The sequence below is a fragment of the Sturnus vulgaris genome, chromosome 3 (assembly GCF_052056855.1).
Source record: "Sturnus vulgaris isolate bStuVul1 chromosome 3, bStuVul1.hap1, whole genome shotgun sequence".
Taxonomy (NCBI): Eukaryota; Metazoa; Chordata; class Aves; order Passeriformes; family Sturnidae; genus Sturnus; species Sturnus vulgaris.
In genome coordinates this window covers 36,870,214-36,882,236 of record NC_142245.1, presented here as the reverse complement: position 1 = coordinate 36,882,236, position 12,023 = coordinate 36,870,214, and the positions used below count along the sequence as shown (strand labels likewise).

Below are 12,023 nucleotides of genomic sequence, written 5' to 3'. Positions count from 1 at the left end.
ATGTCAATGCCAAATCAGTATGTTCTGTTCTGTCTGAACCACTGCATTAGAAATCAGTGGGACACAAATGTAACCTCCGAGTGCAAGAACAAGAATTTACGGTTTCAGATGTTTACTATTCCCACTTTTCCCCTGGCATTGCTCAAGGAGTTTTCATTGTTATGAATATGCATTCAAGAGTTTGCTCACAAAAGAAATGCCAGTTTATCATCAGATTTAAGGATCTCCATTTTCCGAGCATATTATGTACAAGAAACAGGCCCAAGAACAAAATGTGAGGCAGAATCTGCTCCTACTGCATGTGAAATTATCAACTACTTGTTAACCAGCTCAGTGACATGTCATCTGCCCTTAACCATGGCACTCTCCTTTAATTGCTCTCTGGTTCTGATTGTATTACACTTTCATTTCAGTGGCAGTAAATTAAACAGATGATCATAATTTCTTCAAAGAGTTCATAGCCTTAAAAACACAATTTCATGGAGCCTAAATGACTGTCTAAAGTCCATGGCTTTATAGAACAATGTGTCTGCTTTTAATAAATGAGTCTCAAATGTACAGTGAAAAAATACAATGCCACTTCTTTTGAACTTAATTCTAGCAATGAAAAAGTGATGCGATATGCAATTAGGTGATTCTAACCTGAACCTCAGAAAAGGTAACGTGGCTATTTCATAATTCTTAATATTTTATTAAGAAATTTTGAAATTAAGGAAAACCATCCCATTTTCCTACCATAGACTCATTCATTCATAAATATGCACTTTTTCCTATAATTTTGAGATGCAAGTCCCACAGAGACTCTTCAACCATAAAGGGTATCAAATGGCTCAGTTTTCATGTTCCGAGTAACTGCACTTTGCTTCTCTTTCTGTTTTCTCTTTTTTATATATGTACTTCTCTTTCCTCTTTTTCAAAGCCTTCTTCTCTATTATCCCCATGTCTGTGTCCCTTTATGCCCCCTTCAAATAAAATCTTTACTTGCAGCACATGAATGATGACTACGGCACTGTCTTCCTTAAGAAGCACAGTAGTATATGGAAATCAAAATAAATATATTTCTAGCAGGTTCACAACATGTAAAGCATCTAGATGACCATATAGCTGCCAGATTGAGTTTTACTTCTTTCCTTCTCACCTACTCCTTTAAAAAGTGTATTATTGCTTTGGCTGATTTAAGGCAATCCAAATAGCAACCTATGTAATTACAATATACAGCAATGTAGACTGAGCCATGAAATTAAAAAAATTCTTGTGAAATTTGATTTCATTAAAAAATGTCACAAGACACTGACAATTGTTTCTACCTGCCTGCAGACATACTAGGTTATGCTAATTGTGGGGGTATTTAGCAGTTTTATGCATCAGGGAGGGTAGAGGTGTTAACACAAAACCCCCTTCGATCATAAGATCAGATCCTAGGACTCCAGGAGCTAAGTACTCATCAATCCTAGCTCTGATCTCTTGTTAAACTCTGATCCCAGGAATGCATGACTGCTGATTTCAAAGAGGCTTCAGGAATTCACAATTATCTAATAATTCACATGCTGTAAGCCTGCTTGTACAATTGAGACCTTTGTGCAGAGCAGAGGAGAAGACTGTTTCATCTCTGACATGCAGACAAGGACACTTCAGACACCAGTTAGCACTCAGCAAACCGACTTTAAACATTCTCAACAAAATAAAAAGATTCTTTCAAGAACATGCTTGCTGTAGGTGTTTTATTTAAGGTCAGTTCCCACATGTGTACTAGGAATAGAAGCTATTTCAAATTGGTAATTTTTCTGAAGTAAATGAAGATTTATTTTCTTGGTATTCTATACTTCCTGTTAGAAGGAAGATTGAAGTTATCACTGACAAAGAATAAAGTGGATATTTTTCATTCTCTTCACCCAAGCACTAGAAAAATCAAACCACAAGTTATATGAGATTGCATAAAAATAGAACATAATTTTACTTTTGTGAAACAAAAATAATTTGGTTCATGCATCATTTTTTAGTCCAACAAGTTGAAACAAATTTGGAAGTAAAAATGTACCATTAATCTTTCTAGTGTATCAATGTTACTAAGTGTTAATCTAAATTCTATATGTATGAAATATTAATCTGTGACTGCTTCTTTGACTTTATAATCTATCTTTCTGAATACAGTCCTTAGTAGCATTTTGTTCTAGTTGTCTGGAACGTGCTGAGCTCTATTTGCAATAATGGCAGTATGATGACTGTATAAAATCTGCAGACTCCTGCACAGTCCCAGCCAGCCAGGTCAGCTCTGAACTAATACATCATTGCACTTCCTAGGAAGTTTACTGAAAATATGTCAAAGAATAAAGGAAAGATACTGAGAATTCATACCATGTTCTGGTATACAAAATTCAGAAAACAAGAAAATAAACAAAAACAACTCTGAATTAAATAACATTTGCAGCATTCACTGAGTAAGGATAAGACGACTCATACTACCATCAGTATTCTACAATTACAAATAAAATCTGTCAAATTTAGAAATATATTTTCAAATTTGAAGAGGCAGGATTAGGGCATTAAATGATATTTTCCATATCTCTTTCTCTGCCCTAATTTTATTAAGTATCTTTGATTCTCCATGCAATAAGAGACTGTGCAATATGTCAACAACATATGAAACAACAATTTTAAAGAAGATGCCACAGTAAATGTTCACCCAAAGGAATAACCTTGATTATACAAGCTTTGTCATCTTCTACTTTCTAAATTCTTGGCAAATTTTTTACCACTTTGCACAAGGGGCTGAGAACATGACAATATTCTATGGCTGCAAAGACCTTCCACTAAGTAAGCCGACTAGCTACATCTAGCAGAAAAATTTTCTTTCTGGTGTAAAACCTGTTAATTTATGTTAATTTTTGCTTGAGTATGTACTTACTTGACATATTCACGAATCAGGTTTTGGGAAAGTTTTATAAAAACACAAACAGTGGTGCATAATTGTGGAACATAATCAACTCAAAAACGATATTTTTTTAATAGCAGTAAGTTATAACTACTTGAACAACAACAGAAGTAAAATGCAAGCAAGTACTTGAAATTTCTGTTCTCCTACAGTTCCAGAGTTCCATCTCTCACTTTTTAAAGTGATCATACAAAAAATTAGATTTTGTTTCTCCTTTACCTAGACGAGATTTTTTCTAGCATGTCTTCTGTCATCTCCATCATTTAAATCCTTACCATCAAACACCTTCAAAGGTTAACTCTTGCAAAATTAATTGAATTAACTAAAAGTCAATCTAGAGGCATGAACTCTTCAAATACTTTTAGCAGAAACCAACTTCATGCATTTGTAGAGTGAAGACTTTTTTCCTGCTTTAAAAAATACAAGATTCTGTATTTCCATCAGACTCATATAACCTACTTCGCGTAGCTTTTATTCAGTATCAGCATTTATTGTCGCAGAAGTATCCTGTATTTACAGCACTTGAGTTGTCTTTAAAATTTAAATTTTAAAAGTTAAAAATACTGAGCCATTGAGACACCAACCTTGTGGGCAGGGTGCAGCAGCCATCAGCTGTCAGCCTGACTTGTGTTTCATAGCTATCCAGGGGGCAAACCACTTGCTGAACAGGAGGACACTCGACCGTGCTGCAATCCACACTGAACACTACGGAGGAAGGGAAGAAGAACATTTCTTTTACTCATGCTTTAGAAGCTTTCTGCAAATTACTTCCTCATAAGCAACCAGCATCAGCCTTTTAAGACACAAAAATTATCCAACGAATGCGTGCTTGATGGGTAACATTATAAAAAGCCTCCCTTTCTCGTTAAGATTAACTTTTTAAAATTATTAGGAAGCAACTGAACTGGTAGCACTGAAGTTAGACAGGCAACCTTACACAATCATTACAACTGTGAATATTAGTTAATAGAAGTACCTAGCTATGAAGAATATATGTTCCTCACAGCTTGTAAAACAGTAAACAATTCCTTGTTTAATTTTCAACTAATTAAAAGTCTGTTTAAACAGCAAAGTACTTGGGTTATAGGAAAGAGATACATTATAGATATATGCGTGCATGTGAAAAGTACATTTTTAAAGACTATTCTATTAGGCTGTCTTGTTTGTATATTTATATATGGCAAAAATCAAACGCAAATTAACAAATCTTTCTGCATTAGTGAGATGAAGAATTCTACTTAACAAGAAAGACTGACGGACAGTTTTTAGAAACCAACAAATGTCTGGAAATGCAAAAGAAAAAAAAAACAAACGAGGCTAAATTTAATTAAATTAATTTAAATTTAATGTTCTATATCATACTCAGGAAAGTTGAAACACATCTTTCTCTTATTTGGTATTAAATTTTCCATGTAACAAACACTACTAGCTCAGGTAGTACGTATTGCCATGCCTTTTCATAATTATATTAAGAAAGTGCAGAATAAAACACAGCTCCCTCTTTAAGAAATGAGCTACTTTCTGACTGAGCAAGCTCGATGAACAGAATCTTATCAGACTGCAAAATATGCAGTATGATATCCCTGATTACTGATTAAACTGCACTGTTGTATTGACACTATCACAGCAGCTGACTGAACTACTAAAGCAGCTTGACAATGCTACCCACATTTCTTACAAGAGCTCATAACCTTCAAAGAACCATTTTTTGTCTTTTGGTTGGTCCTACATTTTCCAAGCTTGATCCTCAGCAGTACATAGCAATAACTGACTCTGTCATCATGGGACTTCAGTCTCAGAATTACATCTGCTCTGCTCATCTCCATTGTGGTGGTTACAGTGTGATAGTACATGGCTCACTAATACTGAAAAGCAGCCCAGTCCATCTTTTTAAATCAAGTACAAACTTAAAAAGCATTACAAACAAACCCCAAGACTACTCAAGCAGAATTTTTTCTCTTTATTATTACATCATTAGATTAATGATAGAACAGCTCAGGTAGGACAGGACCTCTTAGAGTTTCCCAAGTCAGGCCACGTAGATCTGACTGCCCAGGATTATGCCCAGCTGGCTGTTCAATATCTCCATGGATGGAGACTCCACTACCTCTCTGGGAAAACTGTGTCAGTGCCCAGTCATCCTCATGGTGAAAAAGTGCTTCCTGATGTTCAGAGGGAACCTCCTGTGTTTCTATTTGTGCCTCCTGCCTCTCTGATTCTGCGACAGAGCACTACTGAAAAGAATTTGGCTTTGCTTTTAGACTCCCTTCAGGTATTCATTGCATTGATGAGATCTTTCCTGAGCCTGCTCTTCTCCAGGTGGAATAATTCCATCTCTCTCATAGTTTCTTCATAGGAGAGAGATGAAGACAGATAAGAAAGGAAAATATTTGGAAAAGGGAAAAAAAAAGTTACTACTTTCTTTCAGATTTAAATAGCTTTCTCAAACTGGAAAAAGTATTGATAGAAACTTATAGATAAGTTTCTGAAACTATTCTGAGGTTACAGAACAGCCTGCAATTGGATTCTTCATTTCTTTAAAGAGTATCTCCCAGGTTAGCTGCACTAGTGTCCTGAGAAGTAAGACTGCTAACATTTGCCACTGATCATTTAGTTTTCTTTTCACATCCTACTGTGACTCCAATAATTAACATATGCACATTTCATGAACAGTTTATTATAAGCTATTATTGCATACCTTATTCTAAACTCATATTTTCTGTCTATCTTAGAAACGTAAAGCTTTAAATACAGTTTGACCAATCTGCGTCTTCAAGAAGTCATAAATATGTTCCAATTTCCTATCAGTGAAGATTCACCCAATCAACCTTTGCTTACAAGTCTTCAGGAATTTTCTCATGCAGTGAATTTGTATATAAAAGTATCTGAGAGCTACCACTTTTCTACAAGAATGTAGCAGAAACTCTGCCACGGTTGCACACCCTGACATATCTGCAGTAATGTGCTACTTCCTTGGTAGACTACAAAACCAAAGGTTTTGAAACTGTTAATGAAACCAGGTGAATAAAACTTTCTAGTAGAGTAAGTTAACAAATTATATTAAGTGTGTTAAGTTTCACCCTGACATATTTCAACTAATACAAGGCACAGTTTAGGACAAGATGTAAATAAATACCTATGCATCTAATGGTGAAGAAGCAAGTCAGTATTTGCATTTCTAATGAAACAGTGGCTCAGCACAGGCTAAGGCTTCAAAAGTTGCAAATTTCCGAGGGTTCAGTACAAGGATACACAGTCTGCTTTTACAGCATGGAAGCATTACATGACATCCTCTGCTTTCAGTTCAGATGCATTTCAACTGGTTCCTCGTGAACAATGCAACACAACTACACATGATAATGGTAGTCACATTGTCTGCCATGGGAGAAGGAGAAAGGAACTCTCTCTCCATGAAAAGGCATTATCTTTTTTACATTCCATGACACTTCAGAACATATTACATACAACCATTGCATTCCTGGACCTTCAATGCGGCTGTATCACTGCCTGAACCACTTCCTTAACTGCCCTATCCCAGGTATTTCCCAACATAGATCTCTTCATTTGCTGATTTTTTTCCCCTCCCTCACCTTCATTGTCAACTTAAAAGCCACTTCTCCAGCTCCACTATAAATACATCTGTAATTCTTCCTCACTCTTTTTGTCCAATATATTCCCACTGCTATATCAAACTCTGTCAACATAAGCTTTTTAACAAATCATCCAATAAAACAATGTATGTACTATTCTGTAAGTAACGGAAGACAAAATAAAAACACTATAGAATTCTATTTCTCTGAGCTGTGTATAAAAACTTGATTTTGCTAACCCTTGTCCTTAGTGCAAGATTGTATAAGCTCCAGACCTGATTTTCAATGCTGAAGCTGTATCAGGGTGGAGCACAAGCTACTTCCCTGTCCGTCATTACACACTACCTACTAAATTATGCTGCTGATCTCACACTTTACATCAAGCCCTGACTGCACAGAATTCCCCAAGAAGCAAGGCAAGCAATAACATTTTCTTTACAATTGTGTTTAAACCAATATTTGGTACAGGAAAAAAGAGCAATTTTCAGGCCATGCTGGAGATGAGTGAATGAAAGCTCTGCCAAAAAGACTTCTGAGAAAAGGACAGATGAGTGGTCTTTTCAACACAGTTTATGTCTATCATGACAGCCATTTCCCAATGCTTTCCCAAAGATGTCAGAAACTAAGAGATTACACTCTCCATTGCACCATGTTCAACAACAGAAGTTACCAAAAAAGGTACAACAAACATCTGTTGGACAACTACCAAAGTATACTCTTCAGCTTGTTTTATTCAGAAGTGACTGCTAGAATTTCTATCAACACTTTGGCAAAACACATTTTAATCTAGATTTTAACTCAATCTTTAAATAAACAAATATGATTTTTAAAATGTCCTTGTTCATAGTGATTTAGCACATACTGTCCCACAAATCTTGTTTTGTATTATTTTTATTTTTGCTGTTAACACGTTATGCAGTTCTATTTGAGACTGTTCATTCAAACTATCATTAAGAATTTTTTTTAAAATACATTTTGAGAAATGTAATCCCTATCTTAAAAGTAAATTCAATGCACACAGATGAAATTCCCTACTCATGAATGGACAGCTACACGTGCCTAGGAATAAAAGAGGTAGCTTATGGAACCAGACCAGGATTATCTCATGTCTGAGCTTTGCAACCACAGTAAAACAAGGAGCATGACACACTTGGTCTGAGTACATGTCACAACTGTGAAGAGATGCTTGGTGGAACAACAGGTAAGAACATTTAAAGCAAATTAATCTGGAGGTTAACAGACATGTATGACTAAGCTACTAAGTTTCTTCAGTATTAATTTTAACTGAATACCAGTGCCCTCAATTGTATTCCCAAAGGAATTCCTAAAAGGGGCAGAAGATGAAGTGGATCTCAAAATGAAATATTTTATTTTTATTCTAGTATTTAGTGTTGAGGAAACACTTTCTTTTTTCCTTTCACTAACTCCATTGACAATCACAGCACTTGAACATATGCAGTTCTCAGCAGAAGGCTCCCAACTCAAACGCTGGAATAAACTAGAGAAACTCTTTTTAAGGAAAAGAAATAAACACAATTTATGCTTTAATTGCACAAGCACTTTATCTTGGCATAAAGCAGCACTGCTGTCATAGGAAGTAGTCCTCCCAGCTTTCTTCCCACCAGAAAGCCTTTGCTGGTGCAAAACCCCTGATGAGGCTGGTTAAGCAGACATGGAGGTGCAGGAAGAGTGTTCTGGAAGCATTACTCACAGAACTAAAGTTTTTAGGTCTGTGGCAAATAATGGAAACATATTTTTCTCTGTTCAACGGGTTAACTCCATAGAGTTGCTGACACATTCAGTAAAGCTGATGGCATCAGCTCCACAAGAGTCTCTGCATGAACACCAACCTCCCACGCCTCACTCTGTCCCTTACCCATATTTTTCCAGCAACATGGCATTTCAGTAATAATTCACATAGTCCAGTTCCTCTCTAACTCTTCTTGCCTACAATTCTTCAGGATATCAAGTCAGACTCCAAAGATGCAGGGTTTATTACCAGGTCTCTCAGTTTCTACCCACCATTTGCAAAGCTCTACGCTTCCCTTAAATCCTGCTTGTTTCTTTCCTTTCCCAATCTCTTCAAAGCCCCTGCTCTTTTACCCTCCCCTAACACACACCTTCATTTTTCCAGTCCCACGACCCTTCACCTCTTAAAACTCCCTACAGCAAGAAAACAAAAACAATACAGACAGAGTTACATAAATTCACTAATGTGATAGAGACTCATGTTAAATTCGAAGATTCTGTAAAACTAACAAGTTGAAAACAGCTTTCAAGAAGGAACTTCCATGGGGAAGTCTGGATGGACTTATTTGCCAATACAAGATGAGAATTCAAATAATATTTGGGAGGACATGATCAGAGCTAAAATTTCTTTTGAAAATGATAAATAATCCAAAGTATGCAAGACAAAATTCAGTAAAGGCATAACTGAAGTACATAGGAGGAATTAAAATGTACAAATATAACGGTTCAGTAGCACTCATACTAAAGAAAGATCCTGGCATCACAGCAGTTCACCAACTAGAAATATCTCTTGCAAAACAGTTAAAAATCTTACTTAAAGTTTTGCATGAGAAACAGAAGGCAATTACTCTAAAGTATTTAGTGCTGATGAAGACTCTCCCAAAATATTAGTCTGCTTTTGGATGCCACATATTAAAGTGTGGATTAACTGAAAAAAACTTACAGAAGGGAAACATAACTAGGGAGGAGTCCAAAAAGACCATGTCACAAGGAATTACAGCTAATTCTAGATGAAAGAAGCCCATGGTTGACAAAATGTTCCAGAGCAAAAAATTATAGTAAAGACTTGCTCACCAACTACTCAGGACAGGGTACAAAAAAGTTTGCTTAAATCTCCACACAGATTTGCACTGAGTATTAGGAAAAAAAACACAAAGAGAAGCACTAGAAGATACAAAGACTGCAGAATCTTCTTCTGTGAAAGATTTAAGAAAATATTAAACAAGTATAGGAAAGTCACAGTTTAAGCACACTTGAAACTGCATATAATGTTTTGGATTATACCATTTTATATGCTTGCTTTCAGTCCTCTGTTTTGACTATTTATCTTAGCAAAGCCTGGATCAAAGAGTGAATTACATCTTCCACTTCACTTGGAATAATAAATCACAAGAAAGGGTGATTTGTGTTCTCATGAAATGGAAGACAAGTAAATACTGAAAAAGTTGTGCAGTTTTTTAGTATACCCCTCCATGATCCTTTTGCTCTGCAGATTTTAAGGGTCAACACTTGATAATCTAGAGACATCTTAAAAGAGAAATCCTAATTCATTGTCTATGCACAATGTATTCCTACTATGAAAAACCTCTGTATAATCTAATCAATGCATAAAGTATGTTACTTGCACTAGCAGCAATCACAGAAATGCAATATTCTCACTAGGTTACTTTTTCCTTGCTGCTCCATTTTAATTAAAGTCTAAAGGAAAAAGAAAGTAAAATTTACCATAATATTTTATTCTTTTTTTTTAAATGATATCGCATATATATATAATAATTAACTTTCAAGAATAATCAGAAGAATTTAGAGGCTCTATAGGCTTTATTGGATGCAATTATATAGATTATTTTGCTTGGTCAGGCAGAAAAAATTGAAAAATGAGAAAAGAAATTGTATCTACTTTTACCTGGCTTGCATTCATAGAGATCACAGCATTCCCCTGGCTTTCCTGATGCCTTAGAAACCAATATATTCAAATAGCCAGGTTGGCAAACCTTCCTCAAGCAGCCTGCAGGATTACACACACAACGGCTTGGGAGTGGACAGCATTCACCAGGAGGTGCATAGCCTTCAATCAAGATGGAATCTTCTGGACATCGAGGAGAAAACTGCACCTCACAGCGGGCCTTGGAGCAATCAGGTTTCTCTTCTGAAAGGGAGAGAAAAATCATCATGCCATGTGTGTCAGTAAATCACTGAAGTTGTAAAGATAAACTCAGACAAAGCTCTCCCTCTCCTCCCTCCCCTCAAAACAACAAAAAAGAAAAGGAAACAGCTGCTGCTGAACTGATTAGCAAAAATTACCAAATATCCTTTAAAAACTATAGTTATTTGCAAGATGCTATATGTCTTATGAAAGATTTTACAAAATTTCTAATTCCTACAATGTGCATGATGGCTGAATCCATACAGCCTCAAGTAGAGCTGTGAACTTACATTTGGCCAGGATGTTAAACAGCTTGTCATATCATGTCAGCCCTGGTGTTCACACCTACTCCTTCAGTTTCCTAAAACCTTCCATTATGGACTGATTTAAATAGATTGATTGATTTATTAACCTGAACTGAGCTCTCACATATTCAGAAAGCAGTTAGAAGTTCAGCAGCTAACATACTTGAATACATTAGCAGAAGAGGATTTTTCCTGCACACACTTCCAATGTTCACATTAGAAGTGTTGTCCCTACATACTCCAGCAGTTTGAATACTAAAAGCTAAGAGGTTTGACTATGGTGATGATGAGGTTTGTTGATGACCCTCATGCATCCCTTCTAGCTCAGGATATTCTATGATTCCTCCATGTACAAGTACTTTATGTTTTTTCTTACAACCATCAAAGATTACTAATCAAAACGTGCTACTAGATAGCATTATAGCCCTTTTCTTACAGTTAAAAATCCTACTAATTCCATCCATCTTTAACACAGCCTTGACTAGATATGTATTTTCCCTAGAACTTAAATAACATTTTTAAGACCAATGTTTTTTTTCAAACCTGCCCTTATGTTTAGATTCTTATCTGCTTTATTAAACACATTGTTCAGACAGAACATTACTGGTTACAGAAGTTCACTGCAGAGAGCTGTATAAATAATAGATAACATACTAGTTTCAGTATTCTATTGATAGCCTTTAGTTTATGGATATAATAAAAGGCTTGATGTTGTAGCTTTTTAAATTATTTTCATTTTCCACTGCATGTTTGGTCAACATGCATAGAGAAGCAATAGAACTGTTGCACTATCAGCCCTTAAAGTACACACTTATGATAGGCTCTTGATAGACCACTTGTACTCATGGTGACCCTTTAATTCCCACTGTTCATTACTTTATGTGCCCTAGCATTATGCATCCAGTGATCTTCCAATTTCCATGACTAATAGATAATATCTCTCTTGAAAATGCTTTGGATTTTAAGTGTTTTAAAAAGTTGACCAGCTCTTTTTAATTTGACTGCATTTAGACACATACATGTATCTATATGAAGATAAGCATTTCCTTAAGGACTGCTTAGATAATTCAATACAAATAAAATTTGAGCAATGCAATTGGTCAAATACAATAAAAACTATTTTTGACCAATTTAGCTAACTTTCCAAAAGGCAAGGTTTGTCAGAAACGCACAAACTGTTTGAATTCACACTTTTCAGGACTCTAGGTGTATAATTTTTGAAGACCAATGAAAAGTCTACTGCTGGAGTTGGTAAAACCACCTAGCATTGATATGAAAACAAGGACATGTCACTATCAAGA

General features: G+C 35.7%; 1 protein-coding gene across 4 annotated transcripts in view; it reads right to left on the bottom strand.

Annotated features, from left to right (window-relative positions):
• CRIM1 (cysteine rich transmembrane BMP regulator 1) overlaps positions 1-12,023 on the bottom strand; it is a 173,887-nt gene that overhangs the window by 81,444 nt on the left and 80,420 nt on the right. For 3 of the 4 annotated variants that reach the window (XM_014876733.2, XM_088161353.1, XM_088161352.1), the window contains exons 3-4: positions 10,178-10,420; positions 3,517-3,637 (exon numbers count right to left, since the gene is read on the bottom strand). The exons of the other annotated variant lie outside the window; for it this stretch is intronic. In XM_014876733.2, coding sequence (XP_014732219.1) covers positions 3,517-3,637; positions 10,178-10,420 — 364 coding nt within the window. The remainder of the gene's footprint in view (positions 1-3,516; positions 3,638-10,177; positions 10,421-12,023) is intronic. 4 annotated transcript variants of the gene reach the window in all.